The sequence below is a fragment of the Rana temporaria genome, chromosome 4 (assembly GCF_905171775.1).
Source record: "Rana temporaria chromosome 4, aRanTem1.1, whole genome shotgun sequence".
NCBI lineage: Eukaryota > Metazoa > Chordata > Amphibia > Anura > Ranidae > Rana > Rana temporaria.
In genome coordinates this window covers 226,898,669-226,923,865 of record NC_053492.1, presented here as the reverse complement: position 1 = coordinate 226,923,865, position 25,197 = coordinate 226,898,669, and the positions used below count along the sequence as shown (strand labels likewise).

Here is a 25,197-nt window from a genome sequence, read left to right as displayed (position 1 = left end):
GTGGTACGTGCTTTCACATCGGTATCACCCCCCGTTGTCTGCATATTTTCCACACCATTTGATGGGCTGTTTGGTCTGCTTCCGGCCGGAGCTTTAACTTGATAAGCCTGTCAAACACTGCTAAATTGTAAGTGTGTTTTTGTTACTAACTTTTAAATAAAGTAATTCTTTACGGATTTACACTATTGTGGCCTCCTATGTTTTCTATGTGGTATGGTCACCGTATCCCCTAACACTGGAGTGCAACCGAGATCGTTGTCCTGATTGTCCTTCAAGCTTTGACTCTGCAGAGTTTAAAATCTTCATGCTACCTGGGGTCTTCTTTTAATTAAGAGACCACCGGGAATCTGGTAAGCAGATTCAATACTCGTTTGGTGGAGGTCTCTTCTTTTTGGATTGTCACTTACCAATATGGACTTTTCTTTTCATAATCACTGGTGAAAGGACTTTTTTTGTTTCCATTAAGGATTTTTTTCGATATTTGCTGTTCATTTATATTCCACATATTATTCACGGATGATTTATTTCATTTGTTTTTGGACACATGTTTATATTTTATTATGTGTAGCGCATCTTGTTTTTTTTTCCATACTTTATACTTTATACAGCACATAACGACCACTAACTTTGCAACGGGAAACTAGACTAGTAGCGAACGCGAAAAACCGTCGTGGATCGCCGTAACTCCTAATTTGCATACCCGACGCTGGTTTACGACAGGAACTCCCCCCAGCGGCGGCCGCGGTACTGCATCCTAAGATCCGACAGTGTAAAACAATTACACCTGTCGGATCTTAGGGCTATCTATGCGTAACTGATTCTATGAATCAGTCGCATAGATACTCTGAGAGATACGACGGAGTATCTGAGATGCTCCGTCGTATCTCCTTTGTGAATCTGGCCCACAGTGCCTTGAAAGAGTATTTTCAACATTTTTTACATGCTACAACCAAAAACATAAATGTATTTTATTTAGATTTTATGTGATAGACCAACACTATTTTTTTTATTACAAATAAATATTTGAAAAGTGTGGTGTGCATTTGTATTCAGCCCCCTTTGCTCTGATACACTTAACTGAAATCTAGCCAAACCAATTGCCTTCAGAAGTCACCTAATTAGTAAACAGAGTACACCTGTGTGTAATTGTATCTATTCTGTGAAGTCATCAGAGGTTTGTTAGAGAACATTAGTGAACAAACAGCATCACAAAGGTCAAGGACCACACGAGACAGGTCAGGGATAAGGTTGTGGACAAATTTAAAGCAGGGTTAGGTTATAAAAAAATATCTCAAGCTTTGAACATCTCACAGAGCACTTTCAATCCATTGTCCGAAAATGGAAAGAGTATGGCAAAACTGCAAACCTACCAAGACATGGCCGCCCACATAAACTGACAGGACGGGCAAGGAGAACATTAATCAGAGAAGCAGCCAAGAGGCCCATGGTAACTCTGGGGGAGGTGCAGACATCCACAGCTCAGGTGGGAGAATCTGTCCACACTCCACAAATCTGGCCTTTATGGAAGAGTGGCAAGAAAAAAGTTGTTGTTCAATGAAAGAAGTCCAGTTTGCAGTTTGGGTGAAGCCATGTAGGGGACACAGCAAGCACGCGGAACAAAGTGCTCTGGTCAGATGAGACCAAAATGTAACTTTTTGGCCTAAAAGCAATGCACTATGTGTGGCAGAAAACTTACATCACCCTGAACACACCATCCCCACTGTGAAACATGGTGGTGGCAGCATCATGTTGTGGGGATACTTTTCTTCAGCATAGACAGGGAAGCTGGTCAGAGTTGATGGGAAGATGGATGGAGCCAAATACAGGGCAATCTTAGAAGAAAACCTGTGGTGCCGCGTACACACGGTAATTTTTTGTGATGAAATAAAACAACGTTTTTTATCATGAAACAAAACGACATTTTTCAAACTTCATTTTAAAAAACGACGTTGCCTACACACCATCGTTTTTTCAAAATGCTCTAGTTAAGCACGGTTACGTTCAGCACGTACGACGGCACTCTGTTCCATTCGAGCTCACGTCATAACTTGCTTCTGAGCATGCGCGGGTTTAAAAACGTCGTTTTAAACGTCGTTTTACCCACACACTATCATTTTAAATGACACAAAAAACAACATTTTGAAAAACGACATAAAAAAATTGAAGCATGTTCGAATTTTTTTTTCGTCGTTTTTCAGAAGACATAAAACAACGTTTTCCCCACACACGGTCATTTTAAATGACGTTTTTAAAAATGTTGTTTTTTTCATCACAAAAAACGACCGTGTGTACACGGAATTAGAGTATGAAAAAAAAAATTATATTGGGACAGAGGTTCACCTTCCAGCAGGACAACGACCCTAAACATACAGCCAGAGCTACAATGGAATGGTTTAGATCAAAGCATATTCATGTGTTAGAATGGCCCAGTCAAAATCCAGACCTAAATTTAATTGAGAATCTGTGGCAAGACTTGAAAATTGCTGTTCACAGACGCTCTTTCCAATCTGATGAAGATTCAGCTATTTTGCAAAGAAGAATGGGCAAAAATGTCACGCTCAAGCTAAAAAGTACAAAGCTGGTAGAGACATCCCCAAAAGACTTGCAGCTGTAATTGCAGTGAAAGGTGGTTCTACAAAGTATTGACTCAGGGGGGCTGATTACAAATGCACATCACACCTTTCACATATTTATTTGTAAAAAAAAAAAATGAAAACCATTTAGCATTTTCCTTCCACTTCACAATTACCGTATTTATCGCGGTATAACGCGCTCTGGCGTATACCGCGCACCCCCAAAGTGGCCCCCAATCCTGTGGGAAAAAAAGATTTTTTGTTTTTTTGTACTTACAGTTTTGGTGTCTTGCGCGGCGTCCATCTGCGGCCTCGTCGGGTCCGGCGTCCTTCTGCGGCTTCGGGTGTCCTCTTCGGCGGGTCCGGCGTCCGTCTTCGGCGGGTCGAGCGTCCGTCTTCGGCGGGTCCGGTGTCCATCTTCGGCGGGTCCGGTGTCCATCTTCGGCGTGTCCGGTGTCCATCTTCGGCGGGTCCGGCGTCCTTCTGCGTCGTCCTCCCGCTCGTTTCCCGCCACGACTTTGAATACTGCGCCCGCATATAGCGAGCACAGTACACTCGTGAATCTTCGGGCAGGCTCGGGCGCCTCTCGCACTGACGTCCTGTACGCTCAGGACGTCAGGACGTCAGTACGAGAGACGCCGAGACTGCCCGAAGATTCACGAGTGTACTGCGCTCGCTATATGCGGGCGCAGTATTCAAACTCGTGGCGGGAAAGCGGGTATCGGCGTATATCGCGCACCCACGATTTTGCCCTGATTTTCAGGGCAAAATAGTGCGCGGTATACGCCGATAAATACGGTATGCCACTTTGTGTTGATCTATCACATAAAATCCCAATAAAATACATTTACGTTTTTGGTTGTAACATGAAAAAAAGTGGAAATTTCCAAGGGGTATGAATACTTTTTCAAGGCACTGTATATACACATACACTCACAGTAAGGGATATTTTTTCCCCTTAATTTCTTTGTCTTTGTGTAAAAAAAAAAAAAGATGAAAAAATGATGTACCTTATTTTGTCTAATGGTTAGCGTAACATTCTACATGTTTTATTATTACCATGTTACACTGTCTGAATATGGCTTATAGCAATTGTCATCAAGCAATTCAATAATTTTCACAAATACCTCGCCAAGAAATTCGCTTTCCTCTTCTTGTACTCTAGGCTGATCCCACACGGTAATTTCTAACATTCTTTCTCTAAAATTTTTACGATGCACATGGGAGTAAACAAATGTTTGGTTCCATTTTGGTTCTGAGCTCCTCTTCACTGTTTTGGTCCTCCTTTTACTTTTATCGCTGTTAAAAGAAAAGATAGAACAAAGTTATATACTGTCATCTAGTGGCAGCTGTTATGATTGCAGTTAAGCATTTTTTTAAATGTATTTATTGATCTTGAAGGAAACCGTTCTTAAGAGAAACATAAAAGCTATGTATGTCTCTTTCTTGTGCATTTAAAAGAAAAGCAGCATTATGTTAAATTCTTACCTTCTGTCCGGAAGGAAATACATTTTTACATAGGGATTTCTTGGGCGTCCATCTGGCCTGGGTGGAAGGTCTATTGCTTGTAACACAGTGACTATTAGATGATGTTCTACTTTATCATACAACAATTTTACCTAAAATACAATTATATTAATATCAGATGGGCATACACTGTAATTAAAAAATGACAGCAGTTAAAAAGCAGGACATACAGAATATTATGACACTCTGTTCTGTCAAACATGTGTATTCTTCACTGTGATTTATTCTTCTGCTGCTACATATGTATGTGTTTGGCCAGCAGAAGTGGTTGTCTGAATGGGCTGAGAAGACAAACAGGTTCAGTTATAATTTCTCTTAATAAAGTGTACCTGAGCCCATATTATAGATATTATAGTATTGATCTATTCTTAACAAGCAATAAGAGCTTAAAAAGCCATCATTGGCCTAGGTAGCTGCAGGAACTATGGATAAATTCAACCTTAGGCCCTTTGTAAGTTATGTTGTGTTTGTGAGCGCTAATAATGATTTCAGTGTATTTGTATTGAAAATATTGTTTTGATAAACATTTACACAGCTACCACAGGACCTGCAACATCAGTAGCACCCTGTTGTTTGTTTATTAAATGTTCATTAAAGGCTAAGTGCACCTTTAAAAAAGAATAAAAAATTAAATGCACATGTTTGTGCAGGTAAATAAATGTGCAATTACATTTTTTTTGTCAGGAGCTGCCAGAGCATTGCACCCATGATCAGCAAATTGTGGGTGCAACGTCACTCTCCTGCAGACACTGCCTACAGCTTATTGCCAATACCTAATGTACTCACTCTGGGCTCTCTCTTTAAAAGTTGTAGGAAATCCCAAAACACTGCAAAGTTTTGCAGCCCTGGGTAGACCATTTCCTTCCACCTGGTTTTGACTCTTCCCTTCTTGAGACCTGACACTTGAAGTTGTGTCGAGGCTGTAGAATGTGACCATGGAACTGTCTGAGCAGATGACCCCTCCCCTCTTCTTTCCTTTTTTTCTTCTTCTTTTCTTGATTTCTTTCTCGTTGTTTCTTTAGTATGATCTGAGGGTATTTCCCCTGTGCATATCACATGACCTTCATTCCGGGCTAACCTGTTGGCATTATATCTTCAGATTCATGGACCTATATTATGTGTGTTTTTGGAGGCTTTGCGTCTCTGTTCTATTTTCTAGTTATTACCAATTGGTTGATCATCACATTTCATTACCTTTTTAGCTCATATGACTTAATGTTATGACTTTTGTACACAGACTACATGTACTGATCTTATTTTTAAGCGTTTCTAGCGCTACTGTTATGTAAGCTGGAGGAAAATTGTAGGAAGTATCAATGAACTACGAGTGCACTCACCAGCACCTTTGCAAATCATTGAGAACTACAAGCAGTGGTGGAGACAGATAAGACTTGTAGTTAATTGATTCACAGGCAACAGAACAAAATACAAAAAAAAAGAAGGATGTGTCATAGAACCAAGACCAGAAGAGAAATGGTACAGGATACTGCTCCACCAATGGTGTACAGGACCACCCCTTACCTCAGCAAAAACTTAGTATAACAAAGCCGCATGAAGCGGCAACAGAAGAAGAAGAGACTGGTGAGAAAAGGAGATGGAAAAAGGGTGATGAGGAAGCAAAGTGGGGAGAAAGAGTGAAAGTTCTCAACAAGGGGACTAACTCCTCCCCCTCCAACTTCTTTTGATCCAGAGACTTTGGATCAAAAGAAGGTGGCATATAGGACTCGATCCACAGCTTCCATATCTTATGAAACTTAGACATCTTTTTAGTTTGGGGGCAGTCGTTTTTCAAAAATCATCACTTAAGAAACTCTGTGCTTGACTTCAGCAAACGGGATGGTTGGAGTCCTCCAGGGATGAGCTATGACCTGCTTTGCTGCCATGAGGATGTGTGAAACACCTAAATTGAGTGTTTGTGCACTTCGCAGGCTGCCAATGTAGGAGGGCTTTGCAAGGCTTCATGTACGCTAGCCTACACTAGTAGCTCCTAAACTTGCATTTAGGAGCTTTTGGCATTTTTTGGGAAAGCTATGTACACATAGGCTTTCATCAGAGTTTGAGAGCTACTGCGTTTAGGTGAGGTTCAACCTCCCTCTCATGAACATGGAAATAGCGCTTTTAGGATAGGGATGTTTTGACCGGCGGCCAGATATATCCTTTCGCAAGGACCCTTAGGCTTCATGTACACTAGCCTACATTTACCATGGCCGAGGAAAATGCAAATTGTGGCATAAATTGCAGCGCGGTTTTGTGTTTTCCCATGGCAGCGGTAAATGTAGGTTAGTGTACATGAAGCCTAAGGGTCCTTGCAAAAAGATATATTTGTAACTGTGTATAGCATTTGTAAAACTCTGATCCAGAATTACACACAGTCCCACAATATGTGTCTGAAAGATCTGTCTGCTCAGTAACCTCAAAAGCATTAAGAGGGGTGGGTCAGAATTACATGTGCAAGAAAAAAATCGTAAAAAAACACCTATGTTCTCTTAAAAATTGCTGCTGAAACCAAGTGATCAAAGTAAGACCTGGCATTAGATCATAAAATATAAAAGACTGACCTGCATTAACACTTTATTATATCAATTAATAAATGATAAAGTACTCCATCCTTCCTTGCACCTGATGACGAAAAGCGCAGTGCAGAGCCAGAGGTCGTGACATCACCATGCATGTGTTCAACTGCTTGGAATTTTGTCAATTGCCCTTTGCATTTTGTAAGTGTTTTTAACTGTTATAATAAAGAATTATTCAGGATTTTACACTATTGGAAGCCGGTGCTGTTTTTTCTTTTCCTTGAGCATTACTTGGTAGAATTTTGGGGGCTGGAGGAATGTCGGCTCTTGTACCTGCCACAGATTGATGTAGATACTCAGCGCTGTTTGACATCTCATACCCTGAGGGTCACATTATTTGTGGTAAGCTCATACGAATAATATGGTGGAGTGAGAATGAGGTGGAACACATTTGAAGAGATTGAATACTGATTTTTGCGGCTGCTAGATTGATTTTCACCAATGTATTGACTTTTATGTAATACACTTTGGTTTATACTTTTCCTTTTGTGAAATTATGCTGGTATATACAATATGCGTTTATGGTGTTTGTTTATAAATTTCTCATTCATTTTGAATTAATGTATTAGGCCCCATACACACCATAGAATCTATCCGCAGATAAATCCGTGCAAACGGGTTTCAGCGGATAGATTCTATGGTGTGTACACTCCGTGGGATATTTATCCGCAGATAAATCTCCCCTGGGATGGATTTCCAGCAGATGGATATTTGCTGACATGCTCAACAAATCCATCTGCTGGAATCCATTCCAACGGATGGATCCGCTCGTCTGTACAGACTTACCGGATCCATCCGTCTAAAGGGATTCCCCGCACGCGTCGTAATGACTTGACGCATGCGTGGAATTCCTTATATGACAGCGTCGCGCCCGTCGCCGCGTCATAATAGCGGCGACGGCGCGACACGTCATCGGCAGAGGATTTCAGCGCGGATTTCAATGCGATGGTGTGTACACGCCATCGCATAGAAATCCTCTGAAATCTTTGAGAGGATTTATCCGCGGATACGGTCCGCTGGACCGTATCTGCGGATAAATCCTCTCGTGTGTATGGGGCCTGAGTGTACGTGAAACATGACAAAAAAGTGAAAAATTCTAAAAATGGTCTTGCCACATGAGGTGAAACATGGAAAACAGAGCCCAGCAATGGATAAATGAGGCCATGGTGTCATTTTTTTATATTACACTGATGGGAGAGTAGAAAAATGTAATTTATATTAATGGGTATTTTTTCTGCAGTCTCTGCAGTACAGCATAGAGGTCACTGTGGGCTTGTTTTAAAGCTCTTTTACTGCTTGTTAGAAAATATATGAATACATTAATGTTAATAGTCTGGGCACAGGTACACTTTAAGTGAAATGGTAACTAGGGGTGCTTGCCCTCTTTTTTTTTGTCAAGCTTTTTGGCTAGGTGCATGTGTCCAGAAACACTCTGGACTTTATGTACAAACTTGCTAACAGCTGCTTGACTGATCCCCCAGTCATTTTTACATTTCTCTTGTGCTGATTAAAACAGTAAAAAATGACAAAAAAAAGCTTTATAAAGCATTATAAAAAAGGCAATATCAAAAAGATGGTAATTTGTAAAGGGCCTCTCCATCCCAAGAAGAAACTAAATATCCATATAGTGATAATTTTTGTTGAAGTTTTATTAATGCGAAAGAATACAAGCTTGTCTAACTTTTATAAAAAAAACAATTCTAAAGTCCGAGAATGTTTTAAGACCCATTAAGAAAAATGCTATTAGCAATGTGAATGACACATATTGGGCACACACTATGAAATGCACTTTACCCTGAAGGCGACAGTGTCTAATGCACAATTTTCCTAGAAGAACTAATGAAAAGCTTTTTGAAATGAAAATAGATTTCGTAGGGGTAAAAAAAAAGGGAGATTTTTTTTCCTATGATTTTAATATGAGTATATTTTTGAAGATGTATAGCACAATTCATGTTCATGACAACAGGTATGGATCTATTTAAAAAAATGTTTACCCTAATATTTGTAGACCTATCAAGCAATATGAACACATTTTTAAATTGGATTCAACTGAAAAATGTGTGAATACTGGATGAAAGTTCTGTTAAGCTTGGATAAAAAATTATTTGTATTATTATTATTATTATTATTATTATTATTATTAATACATAATTTCCCTGTTGCCTGACTGCCTACTGTTTATATTAAAGCGATACGAAACCCAAAAACATTTTATTTAAATTGCAGCTTACCAATTCATAGATGTGGTGGCTGAATTATTATTATTTTTTTGGTTCTTTTTCTTTATTTTTACCTCGTGATCCAGCTAGGAAATATGTTATTTTTCAACTTATTTTAACAGACCAAGCTTTCCAAACAAGGTAACAATTAGAGGGTCAAGACAAAATATTTAAAATGGACAGGGGTCTTTATAAAGATTGTCTTTTATTAATTTATGTAAATGCTTCATCCCAAAAGGGGGAAAAAAAACAGTTTGCTGTAGCTGCTTAAAAAAGCGTTAACTGAAGTTAGATTGTAACTTAAGGCAAAACATTTTTTTTTAGTTTTGCAATTTGTCCTGGTAAAGAAAGTAAAAGAAAATCCCAAATTCTTTGTGTTGACATCAGAAAAGTTATAGAGGGTAAATCTTCTAATGGGGAATATTTCTGGTGACCCAGGGGACACCCCTGGATTATCTCACTTTGGAGCGATTTCCTCTCTTTTCCTGTTTTGGCTATGGGACAGGAAGGGAAATCTCCATAAGTCTGGTTTCACACGAGTGGTTTGATCGAGTCTGCCTATCAGTTTTTCAGGCACACATGATCAAACCAGCCATTGCACCCACCGGCATCCGAAACCGATCCTGTCTGCCAAAAACAGCCAGGTGGGGGATCCATTCCCCATCCATTTGGCGGATCGGATGACAGATGGAAACGGACAGGTGGTCCATTTTCATCTGACAACCCCATAGAGAACAGTGGGGCTGTGTCCGTGTCTACTCTGCATAGTGGAGCGGACATGGATCTGTCATCCACCTGCTTAGTGGGGATCAGTGGAGTGATCCCACGCTGAACAGGAAGATGTGCATTACAGAGACCGCCCATGTAAAACCAGCCGGATGGGACACAGATGGCAAAAACCGTCCCAAACTATATCCAAAATGAAAAAAGTTTTGCCTTTAGTTATACTTAAAGCTTAATTTTTTTTTTTAGTCAAGTCCATCTAAATATGCTAGTCTAACACTACCTTCTCCGCAAACTTACATTACTGCTGTCTGAAGGTGTCTACTTTATTGCTTCATCCAAAATGTAGACAGCCTAAAACAGGGTGTGTGTTACTGGCTGGATCACCTGGTGAAATAAAGGAAAAAAGCCCCCCCCCCCCCCCCAAAAAAAAACAAATGAATGAAGCCACCACATCTAAGCATTTTTGTTTTGGGGTTTAATACCGCTTTAATTTAATATATAATATGTTTTACTAATACATAATGTCAGGTAGTTCTCAATCTGTTTCTTTTCTTTGCACCATCATTCCAGATCTGAGACTACAGGTGTGATATTGCAAAGTACAGTAATGATGTTTTATTGAGCAAATATGATATTTTGTAAACATAAACTGTCTTTCAGGTGCCAGAAGTTACAAACTGGTGATAAATTGCAATTTAGAGATTAAGAGGATAAATTAGGCAATCAAAATTAGCCTACAAAGTATAAAATATGGTGGTCTTCCCAATCCTCTGACTAATTGATTCTTCTAAAAATAACCCATGGTCATAATCTAGATTTAATTTCTCAACTAACTTGAGGAAACTAAAATCTGAAAATTTGATTGGTTACTATGGATTGCTTGACTTTGTATATCTCTTAGAACTGAATTTTTCAAAGGTAAATCGGTTTATGAATATGTATAACTTGGGTAATTACTACAAAAAAAAGAAACACAGAAACTCAAAGGGTACAATTATTCACTGGAGTCAGATTAGGGGAAATACATTTCTGAATGCATGCTGTAGATTGCTGCACTTTGCACACTGATTCCAAAACCTATAAATATCTATATTTGAAATGTTAGTTAATTTTTACAGAAAATCTGTAAAGATTACTTAACACTGGACCGCCCCCCAGCCCACTCCCCATACACCATACACCCCCCAGACCCGCAGAACTTGCTACCCGCAATCCTGAGCTTTCAAGGCTCCTGCAAGCCTCTCTACTCCAAGAATTTGAAATCCCCACTCCTTTCTCTACTCTCTGTCCAGCACTGACAGGATGGACCAGACAGATTCAAATTGGTCAGCACCGTCACATGGAAGGTGCTTTAAAACACTTTAAAAATCAAAGGAAAAATATGTTTCCTTAAAGTTATATACTATATATTATAAAAAAAAAATCCCAGTGGCATTCAAATACAAAATTAGGTACCCAAAAAAAATTAATTCAACCAAAGTAGCAGAAGAGTTGAAGGAGAAAAAAAGAGGAAAGCCAGAGCAGGGAGAGTGCAAATGTAGGGAGCTCTCTAAAATAAATCTTTGATAAATCCTCCTACAGGGTAAAATGTTGGCACCCAACCACTCCGGAGGACAGCGGTTCCACCACAGAGCACTGGAGTATACAAGCCTGTGAGGCTTAGCTGTAGAAATGGGGAATTGGGTATCAAAGATCCCAAAGTTCATTGAGCTTGGCTGTATTTCCAGCAATGCTGGAAGTGTACAGCATGTTAGAGCAAAACACAGTTTTGGGGAAGGGTTAAATTAAAGCATTTGTCAAAAATGTTATTACAGTCTGTGTCCCCCCTGTTTGTCGCAATGACCATTGCCACCTAGACAGAATGAAAGTGGGAAATCCCAAAACTCTGATTAACAGCTTATGCCATGGTTGTTAACATACTTGAAGTTGAACTCCAGGAGAAAACAAAACACCATATAATCAGTAATCTTCATTAAAAAGTATTCTCTAACCTCCTGCAAAGAAGCACTGAAGCTTGGCCAGTAAGGGCTAGGTTGGGTGATTGGTTCACAAGATCAGCTACACACAATTAAAAATTGTTAGGTGTGTAAAATAGTTCCCATATACACTGAGTCTTTAGCCGTCTGCCTGGAGTTCAGTTTTAAGTGACCTTTTTAATGAAACATGTCACACAAACATTGCCAGATATACAGGCATATACTTACAGACAGCTGCCCTGGCAAGACCTGAGGTGCATCTTTAAGTGCTCCGGGGCTGGTTGGAGATATAACAGATATTGAAGGCCTGTCCATCTTCTGAGATTCAAAAGAACTTGAACCTTACACATATGGAAACACGGATTACATTAAATGATCTGCATTAGCAAAACAATTATAATTTAGTCTAAAACTGTATTGCATTACTCACTTGAATTCCACATTTAAAGAACTTTGTGAAAGCATCCGAAGCTCAGGAGCTGATTGTATCAGCTCCTAGGCATAGCACTGTATTCCAGATGTCAAAGGCAGCCAGTGGTTCCAGTGCTTGCCTGCACTTGGATCCACAGATCCCCGCTGCCACTTTAAAACAGCACTGGGGCACATAGCTACTATTCTATTGCCATTTTAAAGAGGTGCTAAGGGCTCAAGTGGTTACGAAATAACTGAATGAAATGTATGCAATAATGATAAATTGTGCTGCTGCCATTGCTATTTCTGTACTTTGTCACAGCCACTTATGCTGCCATGTGTTCCATTATAAAGCCATGTACCGGTTTATAATAATGAAACTACAGTGAATTTTGTAGAAACACAATTAGCCTTATTTGTCAATGTGCCCCAGATCAAGTCTGTCTGATTTGCAGAAAAATAACAACTGTAAACTGAATCTCTGTATCTGAATGTATTCTATGGGCAATAATGACTATTTGCATCTAAGACAAAACTTTGCATGAGAGAAACATCTGTTTATAGTAGTTACCTATAGGAAACCTGCACAGAAAGAAAAGTGCAGGCTGCTGTTAATGCGCTTGATTGAAAATGTTGTTGCTCTGTAGTTGTCTCCCCTTACCCCCACACTGTGTGCCTTTAAATCTCTGAAGGGCATTACAGCATGTACACTTCCTGTTTGCCCAGTCTATCACAAAACTCACTGACTTATTTAGTCAGTTACACACCCTTTGGGCTTTAGGGCAAGGGTGCTCAATATGTGGCCTGTGATGCTCTCTGATGTGACCTGCGACCTCAAACTAGGGGAGCGCATTCCCATGCTCTGGTATGGTGGGTCAGCAAGGTCTGATCAAGATCAACGGGTTACAGAGCCACCATTCCAGAGCATCAGAGTGCATGGAGCTAGCGGCAGCAGCAGAGGAAGCAGACAGCCATGGTGGGAACAGGAGCCACATAAGCCAATGCTTCCTCTGTAGCGCCAGCACCTGTCCCAGGCAAAGTGATACCAAGTGCACTTCACCTGAGACCTTTCTTGTAGGCTGGAGAGTGATGCCATCAGAAGCCAGAAGAGGAAAAGATCAGTGTATTAAACGTCACATACACTGCACTTTTGCAATGAGCATATTAGCACCTATAAAAAGGGATTATTAGGCTGCTTTTACACTGATCAGCAGGTACAGCGCAGCGCACCTGCGAGTTAACTGTACTGAGCCATAGACTTCTATTATATTCTTCAGGTTTGGTGCACTTTCTAAAAGTTTGTGGTTTGGGGAAGGTAAAACCCCATAGTTCATTATGGCCTCCGTCCAGTTACCAAATCACTTAACGGGCCCTCGCTCTTCAAAAAGTTGTGCACCCCTGTTTTAAGGGGTGTTGATCACTGCTGCTGTGTCCTATGTGGTGCACAAAGTGTATGTCCCCCAAAAACGCTTCAGTTGGTACTATGACATCCACCTAAACCAGAAGAGTTCCCTTGTTTGGCAAACCTTTTGGTTTCTCACAATGCTGTTATTACTATTTCCTTTGTGAGCATGTACTTTTTATGTCTTTTAATAAAGTGTTGTGGATAATGCACTAGTTGTTTGCGCCCTTGGTTTAATTTGTTTGTGCAGTTGGAAGATTCCCCAAACCTAAGATGGCTGATTGTTTCATTATTTTTATCATCCTGTCCATGCTGTGTACTGGCAGTTATCAACTGAGGAATTATGTTCAACTTCTCTGTCAAGTTACCACTCCATTATATTAGGTGACAGGAGTATGAAAAGGGAGCTCAGACATGCTATTGTGGTCTGGTCTTCAAACACATGTACAATACCTGTCGCCGAGAATGTGTTTCCAGAACGACGGCATCGCCCCCCAGATACTGGCCCCCCACCCTAGGTGAATGAATATGGGGTACATCGTAACCCTACCCATTCACCTGGAGGCAAAGTGTCAATAAAATAAACACACAACACAGGGTTTTAAAATAATTTATTAGTCAGCTCCGGGGGTCTTCTCCGCTCTCTGGGGGGGTCTTCTCCACTCTCTGGGGGTTTTTTTTTCATCTTCTCCGCTCTCCGAGAGCGAGCGGGAGAAGAACCGGGGAGCGCCGAGACGACAGCGGAGAGCGCAGAAGATGGAAGAAGACCCCCCCGGAGAGTGGAGAAGACCCCCCCCGGAGAGCGGAGAAGCTGACTAATAAAGCTGACTAATATTTTTTTTTAAAACCCTGTGTTGTGCGTTTATTTTACTGACACTTTGCCTCCAGGTGAATGGGTAGGGGTACCCCATATTCATTCACCTAGGGTGGGGGACCGGTTATTAAAGCCCCCCCTGCCCCAGAGCACCCAACCCCCCCCCATGTTGAGGGCATGCGGCCTGGTACAGCTCAGGAGGGGGGGGCACTCGCTCATCCCCACTCCTTTCCTGACCGGCCGGACGGCATGCTTGGATATGGGTCTGGTATGGATTGTGGGGGGACCCCCCACGCCGTTTTTTTTGGCATAGGGGGTTCTCCTTGCAATCCATACCAGACCTAAGGGCCTGGTATGCCCCTGGGGGGGGAACCCATGCCGGTTTTTTATTTAAAATTTGGCATGAAGTTCCCCCTCATGATTCATACCAAACGCTGCGGCTAGAATTGGCGGGAATCCAAGTCGGATCCCTGTCGCTTCTATGACAGAATTTTCCCATCGCAGCGAGTCGGCTCGGCGCTGGATCCCGCGACGGGGCTCATAGGTGGTAAATCTCGCCGAGAAAGGGAGCGAGATTGACACAATATTGCGGTCACCTACAGTAACATGCAAGAAAAACAGAAATAGAAGGCGCGCACACCTAGTGCATTACCAGAGATAATTTAATAATAAGAACGTTTTGTGTAAAAGTGGGTACCCACAAAATGCAACTGACAAAAAGCCATAAACACAGTGCATGGACATGCACAGAACATGGGGTACAACTAACGCGTTTTGGGAGCGCACCCCCTTCCTCAGAGCTAGGCTACCCCATCTGAGGAAGGCAGCATCCACCTAGCTTTGGGATACCATATATACCTTTCACACCACCATTTTATCTGATATCTGTTACGCCACACCTTGAAAGACCTATTAGCACTGGAAGTGACTGATTTTTTGGTATTTCTATATGTACAGTAGCATGCAGAATCTTGTTTATTGTCCTGTACTGTTTACTAGTTTATATAGGCATAATGTCTGCTAAACATCAATGGATGTTGAGCGGGCATTACTGCAGTGTTGTATTGGCTCCAACTGACTCCTTCCACAGGCATTGTAGAGCATCAAGGAAGATCATGTGACTATAGAGTACAGTTAAATTACATTCTAAAATTGACTTATTCAGGCCATGGATGAAATCTCTAAGTGGTGCACATATGGGTATATATACCCATATTATTGACATTTGACATATGAAGTGTAGCCCCTAACATTTTGCTGCATGAGGGAGTTCAAATCTTACACATTTTTTTATAGCACAAATTAATTTGTTTCAACAATTTTTCTAGAAACATGCAAATAAATAAGATAAAGAAAACTGAACACTTACTAGATTCTAATGGCGGGTGAGAGCTTTCTGGGATCCTTGGAATGTCTCTGGAGTGAAAAGAAAGAAAACAATACCATTGTGGTATTTAATGCTTTTCTCAGTAAATTAAACGATCTAAACTTATACAGGGAAAATGAATGATTAGTGGTCGAAGGTCCTAAAATGGATACGGCACCTCATCCCTTAAATTGATTAAGAGGAGGGATAGAGGAAAATGGGATTATCACGGTGCCAACAAAGAGAAAACAAAATTATGAATACAATTTGAATATAAAAGATTTATTAAATACAAAGCGAGATAAAAAATAGGATTTTTTGTACTCACCGTAAAATCCTTTTCTCTGAAGTCCATGGACGGACACAGCTCCTTAAATCTTGACAAGTGGGTTATGTTCCCTGTTTACAGGAGAGGACTAGGCAGAAACATGTTAAATAGTTAAATACATGTTACATTAACAGAGTTGAACAGCCCCGCCCAGGGGGCGGTCCCTCCAGACATAACCCTCCTCACTGCAGCTTGCAGCCTCAGTTCGTAACAAGCAGTACAAACCTAAAAAGGAGGGGTGGGAGCTGTGTCCGTCCATGGACTTCAGAGAAAAGGATTTTACGGTGAGTACAAAAAATCCTATTTTCTCTTATCGTCCATGGACGGACACAGCTCCTTAAATCTTGACAAGTGGGACGTCCCCAAGCAGTGTCAAAAAACGAGGGGTGGGAAATATATCAGTAAAAACAATTTTAACTTCACCCCAAAACAAGCAGAGCTCCTCAACGGAGGAGGTGCAACTTTAAACAGCCGCCGGCAAAAACTAGCGGCTGAAAAAAACATCATAAGATGCACTCACAGCAACCATGTAAATTCTGGAAAAAGCGTGAACGGACGAGCAAATCGCCGCCTCGCACACCTGTGAGACCGACGCATGATGTCGGAAAAAAAAAAAAAAAAAAAACCCAGGAAGCACCAATTGCCCTGGTCGAAAGTGCCGTGACCGGAAAGGGGGGCCCGCCCTTAGGAGCATAGGCCTGTATGACGGCCTGCCCGATCCACCGAGAAATGGTGGTCGACGAGACCGCCAGGCCCTTTTGTGGACCAGACACCGACACAAAAGAGAGTCAGAAGCTCCGAAATGGAGCCGTAGTAGGCTGGTATACCCGCAAAGCGCGTACCACGCCTAAAGTATGAAAGGCCGAAACCTCCTTCGGAAGAAGGGAAGGTCGCGGGTGCACCATCACCTAATCCTTATGGGGGATCAAGCATGGCGGCTTGCAAGACAAGACCGCCAACTCAGAAACCCCTCTAACAGAGGTAAAGGCCACTAAAGGGGCCACCTTCTGAGATAGTGTCAAGAGAAAATCTCTCTGATGTTTCCAAAAGGAAGGTTCCTGAAGAACCGAGAGCACCAGAGTCAAAACTCATGGGGGAAGAGATGGGCCAAGAGGGGAAAGTATATGACAAACCCCTTGCACACAAAAAAAGGGGACCCACCAGGGAACGGGCCGCAAAAAGGCCACTAAAAGAACACAGCCAAGGCTGAAATCTGCCCCCAAACGGTGCTTTAAGCAATTTTTAGATCCAATCCAAGCTTTAAAAACAGCAGGACCCTGGACATTGAAAGTACGCCCGTGGACGTCACTCCATCCCTTCGCACCAAGAGAGGTGCGACGGTAGATCCTCCGGAAGAAGACTACGGTGCCCTGTTGAGATGACCGAGTCAGACAGACCCTGGTCACCTAAAGTCTGGCTTCCAATAACCATGTTAAGCAAGTCAGTGACTGTACAACAGGAGGAAGTATGGGACCTTGAGACAGGAACCTCCTGCCCTGGCAATCGCCAGGGTGCCTCCGCTACCAGGCGCCCGATATCAGCGTACCAAGGACGCCGAGAGTAATCTGGAGCGATTAGAATCATCGGGATCTCCTCAGCATCCACTCTGTGGAGCGGCCGAGGAAGCAACTACCATGGAGGAATGGCAAAAAATCACCGATACAGACAACACAGGGCCACCAGCGCGACTGACGCGTCTGTACAAGATCACTAGACCTGGCCACTAACTGACACCCTTGCGGCGGAGACAAGCTGCCAGGAGATCCATGCCATGTGAGGCTCACCTCCTGCAAGGGAGCCGAAACACCCCAAGCACAAAGACCAGTCGCCCTGGTCCAGCATCTGGCGACTCCAGTAGTCTGCCTGCCGGCATACCTGATGGTAGACTGAAGCCACGGCCGTGGCGTTGTCCGGCTGAAACCAGATTGGTCGACCACAAGGAGAAGCATAGCCTGATCGCCTAAAATAGTAGGACAATGAACAGTAGACAGCACCTGGTATTCCCAGGCGGTCTTCCACCAGGCACTAGCCAGGCCCGACCCTGGGTAGCTACCGAGACCAGACACATTCAAGGAGGTGTGGTCATAGGTCCACGCAAGTCCAGCGACTCAGGGCCGACTGGACCCCCCAGTTTTGTGAACCTCCAGGTTCACAACCCGTGAGCTGGCATTCGTCGTAAACACCGACCACTGGAAGGAAGGAACAACTTCCCGGACCGAAGAGTCGGGAATCTCTGTCACCAACTCAGAGAGACTCTGACTAGGTGGCGCACAGGAATCTAATGATTTCAGAGACAAGAGATTTTTACCACCTGGACAGTAGTTCCACTGGAAAACCAGGGTGTGGAACTGGGCATACAGTACCACCTTGAAGGAGGCTACCCACAGACCCTGAACCAGCAGGCGCCCGGAGAGAAGACCGATTGCGTGATGCCAATACCTTCTCCGCAGACTGAAGAGTCTGCAATTTCTCCAGGGGAAGAAGGACCTTTGCCACTGAGGAGTCTGGATCAACACTAGATACTCCAACGCTGAGTCGGAACCTAGCATGCCCATAATTTGAACCCTGGGTCGCACACATGTAGGGCAGGCTTGCTGCCACTGAGCTACACTTTCTGGCCTAAACGTTTAACATCCACCCGAATCTTCGGAGGGTCTGAATGGGAATAACCTATCCACTAGGTCGGAGACAGAAGCTGCTCTCAGAAGAAAGTCGTCAAAGTAGCCAATGAGGCAAAGCCTCGCTGTCCCAACAAAATTCAAATAAGTGCGAGCTCCTAGCTGAAAACCCATGGTGCTGACGCCAGATCAAAAGGGAGGGCCACAGGCTGACAGAGACCCTTCTCTCATCACGAAGCACAGAAAAAAACACTGTGACATGTGCAAAACGGGACATGCATGTATGCGTCCCTGATGTCCGAGGACGTCAGGACATCCCCCGGATGAAGCGCAGCTACCACCGAACAAATGGATTCCATGCGGAACTACCCGACGTTCACAAAGGTATTTAGGGCCTGAGGCCCATAGAAAACCCCAAAACTCTCGTCCTGCAGGAAAGGTAAAATTACCTTGCAGCTTAGCAAATCCCACACTGCCCAAGGCAGACCGACGTGCCGGGAGGGGAAGACACAAGGACAGAACTTTGTTCTGTGGATAGGAGGAAACCCTATCTAGTACTCCGAAGAGACCACCTCGCAGACCCACTAGTCGGAGAGCAGGGAGGTTTCACTGAATTGTGAACCTGCAAGCCGCCCCTCCCACCTAGAGACAGGGAGGGAAGGCTATATACATTGGCAGGATTTGGGTGCCGGCGTGATCGGCTTATGCACCCAGGGACAGATTAGTCCCCCAGCTGGGCCTTTGACGGCCTGGGAGGGTTGCCCCTAAATAATACACACACATAGTGTGTATGTATATTATGTAGGTGTATGCACACATGTCTTTGGAGGAAACCGGAGTACCCGGAGGAAACCCACACAGACACAGGGAGCGACAATGCAAGCTCCAGGCAGATTGGCGTCAGTGTGCAGATTTGAACCAATGACTCTTTTGCTGCCAAGTAATGGAGTTAAGCACTACACCACCGTGTGCATAAAACCATTCTGAAACAGACGCCCTGGATAACAAGGGCGCAGCATTCAATGAAGCATCACAGACCTATATGAGGCCCTGGACCAGCTGGTCCGCTAGGCTAATAACCTCAGGAGAGAGTCGGTGCTCCTCCACTGTCTGGTGCAAAATGCTCACTCTGTGAGTTGTATACAGCACTAGGGGTCAGGACTACTCCAAGATGGCCGCCGAGCGTTCAGAACGCGGCCACAGGAAAAAGGCCAGCACAATGTAAGCTGCGCCATAGCGTGGCTACGACAAAATGGGCGCCAATGGGAGTTTTCAATGTAATTGAAAAATCTCCCAAAAAAATAGCGCCAGCGACCACTGAGACCCCAGTGTAGTGGCCACAATAGGCCGCAAGCCAGACCCCAGCATGGTAAACATGGAACGGGTCAGTACTTCGGATCTTCTATCAGTCAGATCCATACAAGTAGGGGTTCCCGCCCGGCGGTGAGGGACTACAAAAGCCCTCAGTGGCTTTTCTCATTCCGCATCTCAGAAGTTATCAAAGAAGGGCACAGAAGGAAAAAACCTACACAGCGGTCTGATTTGTGTGATCCAAAAAAGACCGAGCCCTCAGCGGAAACCCAGCTGCACTATGCAGCTTAGGAGAGTCCCTTGCAGCAGTAAAAAGCGCACCCATAAATGCCTTATTCTGCCTTTTTTTTTTTTTTTTTTTTTTTTAACTAGGTACCTAGTCCATGGCTCCATAACAGAGCATTCCCCAGGGGATAACGGGGGAAGGGGGCACTCTTTTACCGCCCGCCCGCAGTCCACCCCCACCCTGGCACAAACTGTGTCCAGGACTAACAATAAAAACTCTGTGGGAATCACAGGTGCTAACACCTGCTGCCACCACCAGCATGTGGGGAAGGACCCAGATACTGACTCCAATATTTACATATAGTGTGTATTATAATATGCACACCTGTCCATACAAATAGACAAAAGCTCCTAGAGCCCTATTCAGGGCCTCTCACCCACTTGCTGCGCTGACCAGGGGTAACCAGGGGACTCCCTCAGGAGGAGACTGCACAGCGCTGCCTGTGAGGAAAAGAACCGTGAGGTAACTTTTGCAGGGACCTGTGTTTAAACAGGAAAAGCCTCATAGGGCTGTTTTATTTAAGGACAAGTCACAGATACAGCATAAAAAGCAAAACCGTTACAGGTGTCACCAATCAGTCAGCGTCTGCTGAAGTATATCATAAACATCTGTGCTCATCACAGGGCTTTTTACCTCACAGGAAAGCCCAATACAAAAAAGAAAAAACACAGGCCAGATAACAGTCCCCTCAGGAAGGCCCCCTCCCCCCTGACAGCGGCAATGTTAGCAATGCAGCAAGGGAAAGGAGCAGGGAAGTAAGGGGAAGGGACCCCCGAACCCCAGGAATGCCCAGCTGTACCAACCCACCGAAGCAGGAGGGACTGTACTTACCCGTCCGAGCGAGGACTCGCTGACGCATTCCTGACAGACCTACAACCGCAATGGAGGTAGCTGTCGGCCCGGTCCACTGTGATTGAGACAACACCACAGCTCAGTCATATGTGGACCTCGGAGCAAAGCTCACCGGCCACCTCAGGAGTCATGAGGTATGGCGTGGCAGACCAAGCCTCTTTGCAAAGGTGTGCCCACGCTTGCTGGTCGGACTGAGTAGACTACAAGGATCTATAATATCCAGCCTGTCTCTCAGCCAACAGTTGAAAGAAGATTCTTCAAGAAAAAGTAAAGTAAAATAAAATACAATTTCTCCTCAGGGCGCTGGGCCCAAAGGGAGCCATACGTCCTTCTCCTTTGCTAGGCAGAACGAAACTGAGGCTGCAAGCTGCAGTGAGGAGGGTTATGTCTGGAGGGACCGCCCCCTGGGCGGGGCTGTTCAACTCTGTTAATGTAACATGTATTTAACTATTTAACATGTTTCTGCCTAGTCCTCTCCTGTAAACAGGGAACATAACCCACTTGTCAAGATTTAAGGAGCTGTGTCCGTCCATGGACGATAAGAGAAAGTCTATTTAAGCGCAAACAGTACATTTTGAACATGGGAGCAAAACATTATAATGCAGGCACATGGTCAGGTCTTCCCAACTAGTTTCGCCAAACCTTTGGTTTCATCAGGGGATTATGACTTGACCAGCTCAGTGAATAGCTCCAATGTTCCCACAGGGACCAATCAGGAATCTCAGACCCCCGAGAGGTATAATCGGATCCAGAAAGCCAGAGTGTGGCTATAAAGACTAAAGATTAAAGGAAAAGCAGAGGCTCTGTGTTGGTTTAGATATGGCTTGTAGTGTAAATGACGCTGAAGTGGTTAAATGGGGAAGCCCAAGCAGAGAGTTGCACATTGAAACTAATCAGCATTGACAAATAATTTGTCCAAGTCGGAGGACCAAGCCAGATAACGCAGCAGCGCCCCAAAAAAGACAGCGGTCCCATGTTCATAATGTACTGTTTATGCGCTTAAATAGACTTTTTATCTCTCTTTGTATTTAATAAATCTTTTATATTCAAATTGTATTCATAATTTTGGTTTCTCTTTGTTGACACCGTGATAATCCCATTTTCCTCTATCCCTCCTCTTAAACGTATACAAAAGTTAACACAACATACAGTATTTATTATCATAGACTACAAACATCTATCAAACTATTACGCAGGGCTTTTTTCAGCTGGAACCTGGTGGAACTCAGTTCCCACCACCTCTGGCTCAGGCCCTCTATTACCTGTTCACCACTATCACTTATAACAACAGAAGTCTGGCTTCTGTGTTTACAAGTGAAAGCTCATCTCCCAACTGCTCCCACAGATCAGATCTGGCTTTCACTGTGAGTGAGTGCTGAGTGAGTGCAGGATGGGGACAAGGGAGATGCAGGTGGCCAGGGTGCAGAGCGGATGCCGACACCACCACTAAATGATCTCCCTGCAAGTTAGAGAGGAGCGGCCTAGGGTGTGCAGGGAGGTACTAGAGCCATGCTTCAGCTTAAAAAAAAGTATAGGGGGGAAGATGAGAGCAGTAGAGGGGGGGTTATATAAAAACGGTGTTCAAACAACTGATGTGAGTTATACCTGCGATAGTTAGAGTGAGAGCAATAATTCTAGCCCTAGACCTCCTCTGTAACTTAAAACAAGCAAGCTGTAGATTTTTTTAAATGTCGCCTATGGAGATTTTTAAGGGTATACAATTGTCGCCATTCCATGAGCAGGCGCAATTTTGAAGCGTGACATGTTGGGTATCAATTTACTGGGTGTAACATTACCTTTCCAACATATAAAAAAATGGGCTAATTTTACTATTGTCTTAGTTTTTAATTAAAAAAAAAAAGTGTATTTTTCCAAACAAAGTGAGCTTGTAAGACCACTGCGCAAATACTGTGTGACATAAAGTACTGCAATGACCGCCATTTTATTCTCTAGGGTGTTAGAAAAAATGTATAATGTTTGGGGGTTCTAAGTAATTTTCTAGCAAAACAATGTTTTTAACTTGTAAACACTGAGTCTGAAAAAGAGGCTTGATCCTTAAGTGGTTAAAGATAAAGAGAATGTTCACTTTCAAGAGTATTTTTAGTGAGCTTGGAAGAGAGCTTTGAAGAGAGATTAGAGAATACCCAATCATGTGCAAGGAAAATCAAACACATGCATTTGACTGAATGCAGCATAGTTTCACCTCATTAATTGAGCTAAGGGAAAATTCCCTTGCAAAATAAGCGGGCTTCCATCTTCCCCTGGCCTTTCTTCAGGGTTTGCGGCCTCTGGCTACATGAGTGGGGGGGGGGGGGTTGCATTGACTTTTCTCCAATACATGTATACAAGAGCCGCCGTTTACAGCATGGGCTCTGAAGGTCTGGCACGTATGCCAGACCTTCAGAGTGCATGCGTTGGTTATGTCACTGGCTGCATGCACTCTGATTATCCCCTAAAAAGTGCAAGTTTAGGAGATATTCACAGTACAGAGTTTACTACAACTTCAAGAATTTATAAAAGTCATAGATACTATCCATATGTTGGCTACCAGACAGAATATAAAAATAAATATATAAATATATATATATATATATATATATATATATATATATATATATATATATATATTTCTTTGATCCAGTGTTACCAGACATTCAATTAAGAAACCCAAGCAGTCATGAAATACAAATTGCAGTAGTCCATCTTATCGAAAGGGGAATTATGTAAAATCATCTTTTAAATGTATGTAGCGTGGGGGCACCCTGTCTATACACAATTATTAGGGGACACCATTTCTAGTTAACCACTTCAATACCAGGCACTTTAATCCCCTTCCTTGCGTGGTCATGCAACACTGTACCCATATGAAGTTTTTATTAAAAAAAATTACACACGAATAGAGCTTTGTTTTGCTAGGCACCTGCCGAGGGAATGGGAGACCACAGCCTGGCTGGGCCTTTATATATAATGTAATTGGTACTGGGCAGCTAACACCGATGAGCCATCTTAATTACATGCCGTGGACAAGCACACTTGATTGGAGAGAGGAGGGTATGTTGCTTATGTGAATTTTATTTTGGTTTTGGTGCACAACTGGGGACATTCTTTAAAGTATTTAACATGTCTTTATTGGATTGTAGTTGACTAGACATCATGATTGGATGTTGATGTTTTTTCTATTTGCTACTTTTTAGGATATATAGATGGGATGGAAAATTCTATTTATTTTTGAATACTGGCTGAATTTTTAGGCACTTAATGACAGGTATAGCTTGAGCTCCTAAGGCCTCGTACACATGACCGAGAAACTCGACGGGCGAAACACATCGAGTTCCTTGTTAGGCTTGTCGAGGAACTCGACAAGCTTTCTTTGCGTACACACAGTCAAGCCAAAATCTCCTCGTTCTCAAACGCGGTGACCTACAACACATACAACGGCAGGGGAAGTTCGATTCCACTGGCTAAAATCTTGGGGCTGCTTTTGCTAATTTCATGTGTTTGGGTGTTAAATAAAAGTTTGGTAAGAGACATTTGCACTTTTCAGTCTGTTACAGCTTTAAAAATGTGTTATCTCCATTACAAAAGCTACTTTTACTCCCGTCTCATACTTTATTCTGAGCAAACGCGGGTTTTTTAGCATACAGACGTCCAAGTTTCTCGTTGAAAACCAGTCCGACCAGAAACTCGACGAGCCAAATCAGACTCCCGTCGAGAAAATAGAGAACTTGCTCTCTTTATGGCTCGTCGAGGTTCTCGACAGTTTCCTCGACGAAAATGTACACACGACCGGTTTCCTCGACAAAAATATCTCCCAGCAAGGTTCTTGCTGTTTTTTGCCGAGAAACTCGGTCGTGTGTACGAGGCCTTAGGCTTATGGGTGTCATGTCTTCTCAACCCTCAAGTCTCGTACACACGCTCGGTTTACTCGGTAAGAACCAGTAAGAAAACTGCTGGCAGAGCTTTCTTGCCGAGTAAACCGAGCGTGCGCACAAGGTTTTCAGGTTTCTCGACAAGAAAACTGCCCAGAATCTAGACGAGAAAAATAGAGAACATGTTCTCTATTTTCTCGTTGTGAGATTCTCAGCAGTTTTCTTGCCGAGAAACAAGAAAGTGTGTATACTTACCTGGTCGCCGTGGAAACCTGCACATGCTCGAAATGACTGACGCATGCACGGTAGCTTCCTAGGCATAGGTAGGGTGCAGCAAGATGGCGGC

General features: G+C 43.2%; 1 protein-coding gene across 15 annotated transcripts in view; it reads right to left on the bottom strand.

The window, feature by feature from the left end:
- RIMS1 (regulating synaptic membrane exocytosis 1) overlaps positions 1 to 25,197 on the bottom strand; it is a 492,278-nt gene that overhangs the window by 249,485 nt on the left and 217,596 nt on the right. For all 15 annotated transcript variants that reach the window (XM_040349940.1, XM_040349925.1, XM_040349926.1 and 12 more), the window contains 4 exons: positions 15,591 to 15,637; positions 11,823 to 11,935; positions 4,062 to 4,192; positions 3,701 to 3,872 (listed from right to left, as the gene is read on the bottom strand). In XM_040349940.1, coding sequence (XP_040205874.1) covers positions 3,701 to 3,872; positions 4,062 to 4,192; positions 11,823 to 11,935; positions 15,591 to 15,637 — 463 coding nt within the window. The remainder of the gene's footprint in view (positions 1 to 3,700; positions 3,873 to 4,061; positions 4,193 to 11,822; positions 11,936 to 15,590; positions 15,638 to 25,197) is intronic.